At 34.8% G+C, this 15,620-nt stretch overlaps 1 protein-coding gene across 5 annotated transcripts in view; it reads right to left on the reverse strand.

The window, feature by feature from the left end:
• Positions 1-1,535: 1,535 nt before the first annotated feature.
• Positions 1,536-15,620, reverse strand: part of LOC110033132 (RHOMBOID-like protein 5) — a 37,239-nt gene continuing 23,154 nt past the window's right edge. The window contains exon 5 of one of the 5 annotated variants that reach the window (XM_020737013.1): positions 1,536-1,925. In XM_020737013.1, the coding sequence (XP_020592672.1) occupies positions 1,700-1,925 (226 nt within the window). In that variant the 3' untranslated portion in view covers positions 1,536-1,699. Of the gene's footprint in view, positions 1,950-6,462; positions 6,797-11,378; positions 11,663-15,620 lie in introns of those variants that run through there. The other 4 variants (XM_020737018.1, XM_020737014.1, XM_020737016.1 and 1 more) reach the window with 4 other exon arrangements.

Genomic DNA, 15,620 nt, shown 5'->3' on the forward strand with positions numbered 1-15,620 from the left:
TCCAGGGGGGGGGAAAGGAAGAGGAGCCTGCTTTTTTTTTTTTTTTACTTTTATTTTAACCAGGAGAGAGAAAAGGGCTTTCTTGCAAAAAAAAATAAAAAAAAAAGAAGAGGATGGGTTGGTTGATAAGAGAGAGAAGTAAAAAATATTATTATTATTATTGTCTCTCCGCATCTTTTTGCCGAACATTTCATCGTAGCGAAATGAAATTCTCCCCTAGGTAAATTCGACGTTCCGGACGCGACCACACTGTCCGTTTCATCGTCTGGGGTCGTTCGGACCACTTATTTTAGCAATCGAGACGAAAATAAAAATTTGAGCATTTTTTTTGCCCGCACGCGAATCTGTGGTCTAACGAGCGTCCTTCGTAGATGAAATCGACTTTTTGGACATGCACTCATGTGGTCCATTTCGTCGTCTGAGGTCATATGGATAACTTCACCGACGAACTGGCCAATTTTAGCCAATTTCGTGCGCGACGCGATAACTAATTTTCGTCGATCATAAGTGGACGCCCTACACTTATGACATCCAAAAAAATTGATGCCAACAGAAGCATTTTATTTAATCCAATTAAGAAAGCCCCCCAATTTCATGCAATGGAGTTTGAGTCATCAGATTTCATCTAATCAAGTATCAACGTGGAACACATGTAACCTGCAACATTAAGAAGAAATTTTGAGTGCCAATGAATCATGTGTAACTTCGTCCTTTAATTCTCTTTTAATCGAACAATTAACAGGCACGTAATTGCAATTAGTTGCTTGCACGCAAACAATTGATTCAGTGCTTATGAATCATGTGTAACTTAATCTTTAAGTAATAAGCATGTAAATCATTGTTAAGTTTAGCGTTCTTCTTTTATCATAAAAAAGCTTATCTACTAATTAATTGTGATTAGTGCTAAACAACGGTTGGAACCGAAGGAACCTTTACCTTTTTCTTGCGGTTATCAACAAGAAGGTTGTTATTAAGACTGACTGCGGAAATTAAACCACTCCCTTGTGGTCATTAGCATCTAACTATTCTAATTGATTAGTGCTTTTATCCTCGCTTAAACTATGAGATTCTTCATTATAATTTCATTATTGTTATTATGGCTGAGGTTACTGGAGGAAGCAGTTCCCACACTGGGCGATGTTGGCACAGCTTCTTCCTATCATCCTCCATACATTCGTAAGCAATTTATTTTTTATCTTCTTATTCTATATCTTGGAAGACTTTCCCACATGAGCAAAGAGGCTTTAAATAAAGAAATAAGTTTATATATGATAATCATTAGCATAATTTACAAAAACTATAATTTTAACATTGTCGAAAATATGGATGTAAAAAAAACTCTTAGCCATCTATAAAAATTAGAGAAATTCATATATATAGCACACAATTCTCATGTGTTTACATATCTCAACTAAATTTTTGTGTTTACATACATAATATTTTTGTGTTTTAAGCTAGTACAAAAAAAGATGCATGTATTTCACTTTTAAAGCTTTTAAAAAAGTGATAATAATTCTATTTTTGATGTGACAATACAGAATTGAGCGTAATGTAATGCGTGTAGATATGAAATTTAGGTGTAAGATACATAAATACATAAGAATTGTATACTATGCATGTAAATGTCCAAATTAACCTCCCTATTTTCAAACACTAAGCAAAATGAGCAAACTATCAAGTCCGTGACAGGAATATTGATTTAAGTATTTGCGTTGCACTTTGAACAGCAACCAAGTGCTACGGAGACAGTAAATATCAGCTCCCAGCAAACAAAATGTTTGCCGCAGTGTCCAAAAGCTTGTGGGACAATGGTGTTGCGTGCGGTAGAATGTACATAATCAGATGTCTCAGTGGGTATGGAAGACCATGCAAGGATGGCACAGTGGAAGTGCAGGTTGTTGACGAGTGCTCTCATAATCCTTGTCCTGCAAGTATTCTCCTCTCAATACCTGCTTTCATGGCCATTTCACATCAAACCAATTCAAACATAAACATTGAGTTCGCCATGTAAGCAAATATTTATATATGTATTATATTTTTATTTTCCTATTCTTTTCAATTAGCTCACAGCTCTTTGCTGATAACTCTGTCATCATTCTGCAGAATTTGATGAATCACAAATAGATTTATAGAGTTTCTGCGATTAGCTCATGAGAATATGTGCTATAGTTTGTGATTAATGAAAAGTTAGATGTTTGAAAAGGAGATTATGATGCAGAATATGATTGTAATGTGTTTTTTGTTGAGGGAGGGGAGTGCTAGTTCGCTCTCTTCTCTAGGCTTATCTCGGCATAATGTAGATGAGAGGATAGTTGGGGGGGTGGGGCGGGGGGGTGGTGTAGTCATGGAAGTGTGATAAGATGGTTTAGAGATTGTTTGTAAGGGAATATCTGCTGGTTTGATCAATCTTATAGCTGCTTGACTATTAATTATATTATGTGTTCTGCACTCATATTTACTTGAACCAGGTTGAGTAAAATTATTATGAGAGCCAGAACCTGATATGAGGGACTCTTTAAGTCACCCGTTAATCATGTTATTCAACCAAAATGACTCATCCAAAGTAACCCTCCCTACCGAGAACTTGTGCTCAGTTTGGAACTTTGATTGAATTTCAATTTAAAGCACAAACTAACCACTGGCCTCTAAGATAGTTGCTACTAAGGATCTATAAGAAAAAAAAGCAGGTTTACAAAAGTTGGACTTTTTGAAGTTTTTTATTACCTTAACAAATAATTTGGTCGGAAAAATCTTGATCTCTTAAGAGAATTAAAACTCTTCACTTCATCGTTTATTTGTTAATTTGTTTAGTGAAGGGTTTGAATAAAATTTAAATATCAAGTTTTTATATGAGGCATAGCTATGAACAATAATTTTGAAACTAGTACTTGTAAATTTTTTTTGAATAAACTAAAATTATAAACTACAAAAGGTTGATTTATGTATGTGTTGGGTTTGTGGAGTTTGAAGTAGGGGTGTAAACAAACCGAACACGAACGAATAGAGCTTGTGTTCGTATTCGGTTCGTTTGAAATTTAGTTTGTTTGAAATAACCTCGTGTTTGAACTTGTTCGTGAAGTCACTGTTCGTGTTCGTTTCTTAACGATTATATAACTTATATTATATAAATATATAATATCTATATTAGTATATTACTAATATAGTATATTAATATATTATTATTATTAATTTATTATGTATTATAATTTATAAAATTTAATTTTTTAAAATATCATAATTTTTCTATATATAATTATTTTAAATTATTTTATATTTCGAACAATAACGATTTGACGAACACATCACTGTTCGTATTTGGTTCGTTTAACTAACCAAACGAAAAAAATTTGTTCACGTTTGTCTAGTTTACTTATCAAACAAATCGAACACGAACTTATTGACCAATCGAACACGAACTGTTTGCGAACAACGAGCTTTTTTGGCAGCCCTAATTTGAAGCACCCACAACAGCCTGAAAGAGCACCATAACAGCAAGGAAGAAACACGCTAAGCAACTCAAAGTTTTCTATTTGGCGCACCCGCACTTGTAGACTAAGGAAGCAGCGTGGTCGTGCCCCGCACTCGCTCCTGGGCTTGCAACGCCCATATGACCTACTTCGGGCACCTAAGCTCTCGGTTATAGAGCACACAAAATACTCGCACCAATTACAATTCCTCGGTTTGGTTTCCTTATATTCGAGATTTTAGGCGATGATGGATAGTATGCCCATGCACAAATTTCTTCGACAACATTTTTGTGAAGTGAAGAAGGGTCGAAGAGGAAGGTATTGGTGTGTGTTTCTCTTGTGGGATCAATAGATAAGATTTGGAGCGACGTCCTGTAAGTTTCATTGCTTGTAGAGAAAAGATTCGAGCGAGAATGTTGGGAATGCAAAAAGAAAGAGCATTTCAAAAAGGATTTAAAGCTCCAATAAAATATGTTGATAGAGGACATAAAAGGAATCTCTCTACAAATGTCTCCACTGGCGAAATTCAAAGTGATTATCTGGTATTATCCCTAATCAATATTGAATTTTGATAGTAGATTATTGTACCTCTATTCATGCATGGATGCATTCAATAAAGAGGAATTAAAAAATTATACTCAGAGTAATTTAAGAAATTTTATCTAGGAGACAACAAGACATGCAATATCGTTGTAAAGGGTGATGTGAATATCAAGTTGCCAATTGGAATAGTCTCGAAACTTATTTGAAGTGGGACACGTTCCAAGTATGAAGATAAATCTCATCTCTGTGAGCTAGCTGACAAAATAAAAGTTCGTAACTCCTTTCACAGATGATGACAAGGCAGTGGTGATGGCTCGGGGTAACATTGAAAGCACCCTTTACCTGATCAATGAAATAACAACTTTTACTGATTTATTTGGAACCAAGGTAGATGCAAGTCTGTGGCACCGTATGCTTGGCCATATGAGCGAGAAATGTATGAAGTCTCTACTTTCGTAATGTAAAATTTAAGGTTTGAAATCAATAGATCTGAATTTCAGTGAAGATTGTAACTATTTCGTTCTTTTTTTCCTTAATTTTTTTGAAGGAGTCATCAGTTTGTCTATCATTGTATCATTTCCTTTTCCAAGTAAATATCTCTTCCAGATCACATGGATGATTTGGAGAAGAGAGAAATTAAAAAATAAGGACATACGATAATAAAGACAAACAAGAAAAAGCACGTGAACTTTTGTGGAGCAAACTTCGTGTGATAGCCTAAAAGAGTACGTTTGAAACAAGATAAAAAAAATGCTTTGGAACATATGTGTGCTTGTTCTGGGGTTAAGAGCAACTCCCAAAGAGACATATACCTTGGGTTAATTACATCTTGGGGGGTGTCCAAAAATACTCTCAATAAAAGTAATCTTGGTCACAATTGTATAACGACTAGTTAACTGTGTCATAAAGGAAGGTTATCTCACAGGAGCATCCCGATGCCTTTAAAGCTTGCACCGATAGTACATGTAGATAGTGAATCTCTCAGGATCCCATACAGATGGCGACTTATCTGCGACCAAAGCCTATAAAATAATTGGGTTGCCCCAAAGAGTCCACATTATTCTTTGAAGGTCAGACCAGACCATAAGGATAGAGGGTGAATCACCGTATCCTAAATGGGTGGTAGCCTATCCACAATCAGAGCTTACAAGACAACGCCGACGAAGCGTCAGAAGGAGAGACAGGGCTCAAAGGGGGTATCAAAGGAAAGGTAGAGTGATCCTAATCAGGTAGAAATAGCAGGGTCAACATCACAGATGCATCATCCCAAACTATTATGACCCCAAGTCTACCTCAACAATCTGTAAGTTACGTCGTCCAAGGGAACCTCAGTAACCCTAAGGTCAAGAGAAGGAAACTCTAATCTTATGACCTTATATAGGTGGGAAGAGTAGAGGTGAGACTCATACCTGCCAAAGTGATGACGATGCTGTTGAAGTGTAAAAGAGAGGAGAGGTCCAACTATAAAGCTGAAAAACACTCTCAACAAAAGAATTTACTCATCGTCTGAGTCGAAGAAGCCTCTAACACTTTAAATGCACTAGACAACGACCCGACCCACAATTACATAGAACATAGATTTTTAAGCTCTGACAAAAAACTTGACCCAATTTATATTTAAGCCACTAGTGTGCAAAATAATATTTTATAAAATTTAGAATTTGATTTATATTTCACACACTAGGGGTTCACACACTAGGGGTTTTTCACACACTAGGGGTTCTACACAAGTATACATATTGTTTCAAGTAATATAGGGTTTTCTTTTATGAACCCAAGTATCGATCCCATAGAGAAGCGATATAAGAAATCCTTTAGGCTAATTCTAGTTTACTATTATCATACATTCTAGTTTACTATTATCATACTATTATCATACCTTAGTTTGGAATATCAATTAAAGTGATTTTTCTAATAACTTTTCCTAAATGAAAGTGGTAAATCTAAAGATAACTTTTCTAGATATATGAAAGAATTAGAATGAACCATATCGTTACCCAATGTGTATGCAAAGCAACGAAGAATTCTTCAAAAAAATTTGGGGTTAATGGATAAGACCTTGCTCATCTCATAATGCGCGACCTTGTATTAGATATCATGGGTTGAATCAATGAATTGTGCTCCAAAACCCAGATTTACATTACATATAAGTTAACATGTTATGTTTTTTTTCAACATTGATAAAAATTCTTTGCAAGATTCATGAGTACCTACCACTAAGAGAGTGATGAGCCACTCATATATGCAATTGGCTTTTGCATCCTCATTTTACTTGTTATTACATTAAACTCAAATACCAAAAAATCACAAATAGCTTCTGAACCATTATATGTGACAAATTTCTGAATATTTTCAACATATCTCATCAACTCCATAGGGATTGAGTAGTTGTGATAAGGGAAAAACAAGTTTGACAGAATGAATTTTATGTATGTGCTAATTATTGCCACTAGATTCATGAACTAAATATTAGTCATCCTCTATTTCATTCTTGTGGAATCATCCTTTGACAAGTGAGACTTTTGCCACATGAACTCGTCTCCCATATTCGACATACCTATAATCATTGCTATCTCATCTACACTGAAAGTAAAAAAATGGCCTCCAATATTAAAACATTGCTTCTGAGAATCCCAACAAGATAAAAGTGTCACAGTTAAAGAATTTTTCTGTTGGAAGGCTGTCATCATAGTAAATTGATAAATGTTAAGCTCTCTCATCACTTGAATAGCTTCATCACTCGTGCAGCTGGGTCTAAAACCTCTTTAATTGTAGAAGGATGACACCTACAATTAATCCTATTTGAGACCATTTTTCTACAGAGAAGAGATTTCATGCCAATTAAACTAAATAAATTGGCGAGCATGTTTAACATTAAACGGTAATTGACATTAAAATTGCTTCATTAAATACTATATGTGAATTTAACATTAGGAAAGTTCCCATAAATAGCAACAAGGTGTAAGAAAATCAATATTCCTCTGAAGAAGTTTGTCAAGATATATTTGCATGGAATCAACATAAAGATTTCTACAGGATTCAGTGAGTATTCCATTCCAGGAAAGAATCAATACAAAATGTGTAGATTGCAGTTATAATAATTTAGTTGTACAAAGTTATTCAGAATCATTTTAGGAGACTATCAAACCAAAGCAAAAAAAAAATGAAATAAAACATCCACAATCCAATATAATTATGAATAAACCTCACTTAATGTGGCATAGTTCGCATACTTCACATTCCTCAGTCTTAATTAGGCATCTGCTTCAGTAATAAAACCACACACAACATGTAAAAGGACATTTTAGTCAGTTTTTTAAAAGTTTCTCTCTAGATATTCAACTCAAAACTTCATCGGGATAACCCTTTACCACACTATGAACCTTACATACAAATTTCTCCTCATCAGACAACCATTTGACATCAAAGGACATGATGTAAACATTAATTAGAATTTATCCTTCATATATGCATTATATTTATGAAAACACCAAGCATTAATTATTTTAATTAGCATATATGAAACATCTGATATCCACAAATAATGACTTTAATTACGTGCACTATCCATAAACATCATGTTAATTGCTAATTTGTTCATTTTAAGCATAAAATTTTCTGATGAAACTGGGCTTAATTCTTCAGGAAAAGCATAAGATTTAATCATAAATTAGAAATTATCATTCATGCAAAAAAATATATTTGAAGATAATCAACATAAAATTTTAAAATTTATATATATCAACTATCACATAACCCTAAATAATGACTTAAACAAAGTGCATAGTCTATATGCAGAATATAAAATGCTAATATTTCACTCATTGACATAAATTTTCTGAACATAGGTGGTTTAACTTTTCACGAATCCACTTCAACAAGCGCGCAATACACATCACAAAATTTGAAAAATTACATTTTTATTCTAATCAATTTATGAATAAACCTTAGCTAATACTGCATAATTAACATTTTCACATTCCTCAAAGTCTTAAATCGGACATCTGCTTCTGTGGAAAGACCATGCACATGTATGTCGGCTATATTTTTTTAAAAATAAGATTTTTTAAAATTTAAATTTAGTATAATATATAATGTAATTTTAATTTTGTGAAAATGATATTTTTTATTATTTTTGGAAAATGGTGAGATCGAATAGATCTCATATATCTAATAGTTTAAATAGTTGAGCATGATACCATAAATGATATATCATCTCGAAAGATGATCGTATCAATTATTAGTAGGCTTAACTATCTAAACTTAAAAGTTTATGACTCTATTTTGGTCTGCGAATTTATAGCCGACAAGTTCCCCTATCTAATACACAGATTAGATAGAGTTTTGATTAATCTGGGTTCTTAATTCCCTATAAAGGCAAGTCTCTGTAGTTAATTACATCTTAGACAACCGAGTTCACCTAAGAAATCTCTCGATTAAGATCAATATTTCGTCTTCAAGAATTCAACATTTAGATTCCCACGATTTTTCATAGGAAAAGTCAAATGGGATTGGTTCAAGTAGGAACAGTTATTTCTGTAGTCCAAAGGAACGAAAAGTACGAGATGTCGAAGATATTGAAGAAGATTTAGTGACATCTCAAACTAATCTATGGTTTGACTTTACATCTTTGAAAGAGAAATTATTTGATGTTTAAGTCCTGCAAGTTATTTAGATATTCGGGACTTGTATTTGCACATCATATGCAAATAGCCTAAGAAAATGTGAGGGTTTAGGTCGTACCGAACGACAACCTCGGAATTCTAAAAAAAAAGTTTAGGACTTATATCGTACGATATAAAAATCGTAGAAAGTCCTAAAAGATAATGTGAGGATTTGCGTCGTGTTAGATGAACAACCTCAGCATCCTATAAGTGTGTTATTTAAATCTATCGAAGCTCGTTTGAAGCTCATCCTTCTGTCTTCCACTGTTATCTTGACCGTGCTCCGGAGATGAATCATCATTTGCTGTTTTTACCATCTCATTCCGGAAAAGGGATAAAAAAAAGAGAAAACCGTGCCTCAAACGGCCTATCCTAGGGAATTGCATGAGCATGCTACGAAAATAATATTTAGAAGTATGAATACAGATGAATGTCTATAGTACGATGCAGCACGGGAAGGGAACAACTGTGTAGTAAACTACTTAAACAGTAAACTACTGTAACAGGAAAGGACTGAGGGAAAACTATGAAAGTAAAGTAAATATGAAGGAAAGGAAAGACTATGCAGTAAAGAAAGAAATATGCAATGTACAACCAAAACTGAAACAACTAAGTGTACCTGATTAAGTCTAACAATGCTACAAAACACATTCCAATTGCATGATAGAAAGAGGTTAGACAAACATTTGCAGATTATAAAAAAAAGGTTAAATGATAAGCATATGAGAATTTAAAGTGGGATATCAGCTTTTAATTTGGGGTTAGGCTCAGACTAGACCTCTTTTCTCTTTTATCTCGATCCAATAGACAACTGATATATTGAAGTCAACCTATCAATATCAACGAGAAGAACCAACGAATCACCCCTATAATCAGGCAGTCCTAGACCCTATCGTTTAATGAATGTGCGAATCTAAATAGTATCCAGACTTATCTTATTAAAGGTACAAAGTGCATTATGTGTTATAGCCTGCACCAAAACTGTTTGGATTCGGTTCACTATTTTTCTTTGAAACCTTCACTTGAACTGTGTTCCTCCGTCGTCATTTGCATAAGAATTAATCGGAACAATCGGATCAGCCGAAGTTATATTGATTGAACCTATTTCAGGTTCTTTCAAATACCTTTCGAGATCGTTATGTTCTCACTTTCGTAGTCCCTCTCAAGCCAATCCTTGGAGACAAGACAGTTTTGTATCTGATTACTCTGTGGTACAGGCAGTATCTCAGGTGATTGCAACGGAAGTACCAAAACTAACGTGCTTGTCTTATGAACTGGGCATCCTTCGAAATTTATTCATGTGGATTTTTATTTCAAATTTTGATGTTTTGAGAAGTTTTGTTTTGTTTCGAAATTTTGAGAAAGTTTGTTTTGTTTGAAGTTTAAATGAAAGGTTGTGGGAGTGAAATTTAGTGTAGGACCCTGTTCAAGATTTAAAGAAGGTCGATTTCGTATCGAACTTGTTTTTAAAGACCACACCTAATCTATCACACCTATTGGGGGTCAATCCACTTTAGATTTAAAGATTCCGGAACCTCTCTGCTTAAGGATGATTAAACAGTGGCTCCAGAATCATGGGAGTTGACAATACCCACTCAAGGAAGAAATGAACGGAGTACGTTAACGGAAGAATGATAGTCTGGCCCACTAGAGATATGAACACACTACCAATGTTTGAAAACAAAACCTCTTGATCAAAATGGAGAGAGGAACTAATCCCCAGCGGAGTCGCCAAAAATTGTCGGCTATATTTTTTTTAAATAAGTTTTTTTAAAATTTAAATTTAGTATAATATATAATGTAATTTTAATTTTGTGAGAATGGTATTTTTTATTATTTTTGGAAAATGGTGAGACTGAATAAACCTCATATATCTAATAGTTTAAATAGTTGAGCACGATACCCTAAATGATATATCATCTCGAAGGATGATCGTATCACTTATTAGTAGGCTTAACTATCTAAACTTAAAAGTTTATGGCTCTATTTTGGTCTGCAAATTTATAGCCGACAAGTTCCCCTATTGAATACACATATTAGATAGGGTTTAGATTAATCAGGGTTCTTAATTCCCTATAAAGGCAAACCCCTATAGTTAATTACATCTTAGACAACCAATGTCACCTAAGAAAACTCTCGATTAAGATCAATGTTTCGTCTTCAAGAATTCAACGTTTAGATTTCCATTTTATAATTTAATTTTGTAATAATTTATTATAATAATTACTTTATATTAATTATACTGTTATTTGTTTTATGAAAAGGAACAAACATCAGGCGCGTATAATAAAGAAGATTTTTAACAAAAATAAATATAATATATAAATAATCAATTAATCCTTATATTTATTTATTTCAAAATTATTATAATGAATAAAAAAATCTTCCAATATTGAACAAGGATATGTGCTACCATACTGATAAAACTATTTAAGGTTGATCAATCAAGTGAATCAAACACACATGAATACCTTCTATACATAATAACATTAAAGATTAACAAATAAAAAAAGAACAATCATACTAGTTCTAATCTGATATGCCTTTAAATATCAATATTTCAATATTTAAGTAAATATAAGTTCTATACACATTTGATAAACCTCAAGGAGTTATTACAATTTTTTTTTAAACATTATTGTCAGAAAAATAAAATAAAATAATTTTTTAAGAAAAAAAACTATACATTTATTTCAACCTTACTACACTTACCAGACATTCAAAACAAATAACATATGAAGCCAAATATACTACATAAGTGCCTTCAGAAAGACGGCTCAAATAGTAACTGTCCCACAGAATAAATTCTCTATTCTGTAGAGAAGTAAGCTACAATCTGAGAAGTTAGGAAAATGTCTCCATTTTGATGTAGCAATTTGTTGCTCATATGATCATATTTTGCTCGAATGTGCGGTACAATCTGCACTGGATCATGATTTGTGAATATGTAAATGAAGGCCAAACAATTGAATCAATTTATTCATGAACCTGATATAAAATCCACAAAAGGGAAAGTTATAACGTTGTTCAAACTGATAAAATAATGCACTTTGGTTTAACATGCTTTTGAATATTGATCAGTGGATTTAGACATGGAACAAGTGGCCTGAGTGAGAGTTATAATGCTTTTGAATTGAGAAAGTAATCTAAGCTATGTTTATAGTAGCATCTGAAAATCAGAATTTTGTTTATAGATTGAGAAGCTCTCCCTTCATATGCCAGATGTCAACCACTCAAACTCTAAATGCCTTGGGCTTATATAAGGGCTTAAATAAATCCCTTACAAATAAATCCCTAGACTTCCTCTATTTACAAACAGGACCATAAATTAAAAACAAATCTCAAGCCTGAGAAGTAGGCAATCAAGAAAGTGATATTATCAACAAAATGTTACTTTGATCCAGAGCATCATAGAAGACTTCTCGCTTTTCTGTCAAATCTACTCTTCATTTGCTAAGGCGGTAAGGCCAACCAAAACTTAGTATGCATGAAAAAATAAGAAGAAACGTTCCTCTTGTTGAAAAGAAGAATAAGCGAAGTGCTTGTTTTAGCCTTGTCATAAAGATCTTATGAAAATGAAATTGAGACATCAGGGTACATTCTTGGGGTAGCTCTTATGCAAGAGTGGTAGCTTGTAGCAAATTACTCCAATACTTTATAGAGCGCAAACAAGAGATTCTCCATATGATAAAAAGTTATTTGTGCTTCAACACAAAAAATGAAGCAATAACTATCTAATCAATTGGGGAAGAAAAAATGTAACCGACATTGACTACAAGCCTGTTCAATGCATCAAGATAGAATCAAAATATTAATAAGCCCACCATAGGAAATGGATGACTCGCCTGCAATAAAGAACCCTCGCCATAATATACAAGAAATGTGTTCAAAATAACATAGAAGATATGCCCTTCCCGTTCACAAAGGTATAACTGACCTTGCATGAGGAATATAAATGCTTCTACAATAATGATAAGAATCTTAAAAATGACTATGAAGACGAAAAAAAGGGATAATTCTCAAAGAACAACTACCTCACAATGGGATACAACAACTTTGTTTAAAAAGATGGAAATCATTAAAATGAATAAGGAGGGCACATACATCTATGGTAGCCGAACATATGTGCCTAGTGTTAAGGAAGGTAGAGACTCGGTCCACTTCCTTGAATTGGCGACCTCGACACTTATGGAAATTATTTTGGTTTATTTCCTTATGTATTTTGTTCTCTGCTATTGCTTGATGCTTCCCTGTTTTCATTTAAAGCAGTTACCTTCTATTGACAGTAAGAATTAAGGAAAGCTTAATTAATTAATTAAGTTTTATCAGATTAATTTCCCGCCCCTTCTGTTGCTATAGAGAAAAAGGCAATGAATTTGATAGCTTTCCTTAATGGGCTTTATATGGGTCATTAAAACATGATTCCATGTTTTTTCTATGGAATCATGAAATTAAGGGTTACCAAAATAAGTTGGATACTGTGAAGCTTTAAAAGGGGCTCACGATTACAGGGAAGTGAATGACTCTCCAAACAACTTTCTCTCCTTGGATTATACTTTATCGTGAGACTGAAATAAAAGAATCACAAGGAAGATTTTCTTTAAAGTTGTCTTTCTTCTTCTTGGTGTGTCTCTCGGTTTAGAGTGAGAGAATTCTTTCTTGTAAGTCGACGTGGTCGACGGTGTAATCCTCAAAGCTAATGAAATCCTCTGCAGAATAAAATCCTCTGCAGCTCCGTGGAAGTAGGCAATCTGCCGAACCACGTAAATCTTGTGTCGCCTTTTTTGGTGTAATTTTCTAGATCTATTTTCGCTTTATTGCCCTCGTCAATTTTTACAACAATTGATATCCGATTAGTATCGAGCCCCGGTTCGGATCTGAGGAAGAACGATGGTCGGAGACGAAGTGAAAGTTTCAGGGATCGAAAAGTTCGACGGCACGGATTTTGGATACTGGATGATGCAGATAGAGGATTACCTCTATGGGAAGAAACTTCATCTTCCACTACTGGGAAAGCGATCGGAGAAGATGGAAGAGGTTGATTGGAGTCTGTTGGATCAACAGGTTCTGAGGGTTATTCGATTAACCCTATCGAGGTCCGTTGCTCACAATGTCATAAAGGAGAGGACGACGACAGATCTTATGACAGCCTTATCAGTATGTATGAAAAGCAATCGGCGAATAACAAGGTGCACTTAATGAAAAAGTTATTCAACTTGAAGATGGCGGAAGGTGTGTCGGTTGTTCAACATTTGAATGATTTCAACACTATTACAAATCAATTATCGTCCGTTGAAATTGATTTTGACGATGAGATACGTGCGCTGATATTGTTGGCTTCATTATCAAATAGCTGAGAAGTCATGGGGATGGCAGTTAGCAACTCTGCAGGTAAAACCAAACTGAAATATGATGATATTCGTGACTTGATTCTTGCTGAAGAGGTGAGCAGGAAAGATTATGGTGAGATCTCAGGTTCGAGTTCAGCACTGAATGTGATTCCAAATGGAGATCACAAGACAGGAACTCAAACAGAGGAAGGTCGAAATCAAAACATAGAAGCAAGAGCAAGTCAAAGTCTGGTCAGCAAGCAACCTGCTGGAATTGTGGAAAAATTGGCCACATAAAGAAGTACTGTAAAAATCCTAAGAAGACGGAGAACGTCAGTGCTAACGTTGTAACTGAAGAAGTGCATGATGAGCTATTGCTTGCAGTTCATAACTCTGTTGACGACTGGATACTTGACTCGAAAGCTTCTTTTCACACATATTCTCACCGGGAGTTAATGAGAAACTATGTTTCAGGTGACTTTAGGAAAGTGTACCTGACTGATGGAGCAGCTTTGAATGTGGTGGGGATGAGAGATGTTGAAATTGCACTCTTTAACAGAAACAAATGGATCCTGCAAAAGGTTAGGCGCATTCCTGAACTGAAAAAGAACCTCATATCTATTGGGCAGCTTGATGAGGGAGGTCATTCAGTAGTGTTCTCTGATAACACCTGGAAGGTTACTAAAGGAGCACTGTTACTGGCTTGGGGAGAATGTCAATTTCCTGAAGGTGGCAAGGTGCCAAAGGCACGAAAACTAAAACTGGTACACACCGATGTGTGGGGTCTTTCCCAGTGGCATCTCTTGAAGGCTCTCGCTATAACATCAGATTCATAGATGACCATAGCAGAAAGGTATGGGTTTACTTTCTGAAGTATAAATCTTATGTATTTTCTATGTTCAAAACTTGGAAGGCCATGGTTGAAACGGAGACAGATCTAAAACTGAAATGTTTGAGATTTGACAATTGTGGTGAGTACATTGATGCTGGGTTCAAGGAGTACTGTGCAGCTCAAGGTATCAGAATGGAGAAGACCATTCCAGGGACACCACAACAAAATGGAGTTGCAGAACGCATGAACAGAACCATCAATGAGCGTGCTAGGAGCATGAGATTGCACGCAGGACTACCACCAACCTTCTGGGCAGATGCGGTCAGCACTGTAGTTTACCTGATCAACAGAGGGTCATCTGTCCCATTAGACTGTAAATTACCTGAGGAGGTCTGGAGCGGCAAAGAGGTCAAATTTTCTCATCTTAAAACTTTTGGTTGTCTTTCTTATGTTCTAATCAATCCTGATGTACGTAGCAAGCTTGATGCTAAGTCAAAGAAATGTTATTTCATTGGTTATGGAGACGAAATATTTGGTTATCGTTTATGGGGTGATCAGAAATGGAAGATTATCAGAAGCAGAAATGTGATTTTCAATGAGAAGATAATGTACAAGGACAAGACCAATACAAATTCTGGAGTAGTTCCACAGGAGTCAGAGTTCGTGGAGTTCGACGATCTACTAGAGGACACAGAGCAGGACGGAGATGGGAATGAGGATGAGAATAGGTCTGGAGCACCCATTCCTATTATTCCGCAGGCAGGTCCAGAGTCATTTACTACTC

The sequence above is a fragment of the Phalaenopsis equestris genome, unplaced genomic scaffold, assembly GCF_001263595.1.
Source record: "Phalaenopsis equestris unplaced genomic scaffold, ASM126359v1 Scaffold001093, whole genome shotgun sequence".
Classification (NCBI taxonomy): domain Eukaryota; kingdom Viridiplantae; phylum Streptophyta; class Magnoliopsida; order Asparagales; family Orchidaceae; genus Phalaenopsis; species Phalaenopsis equestris.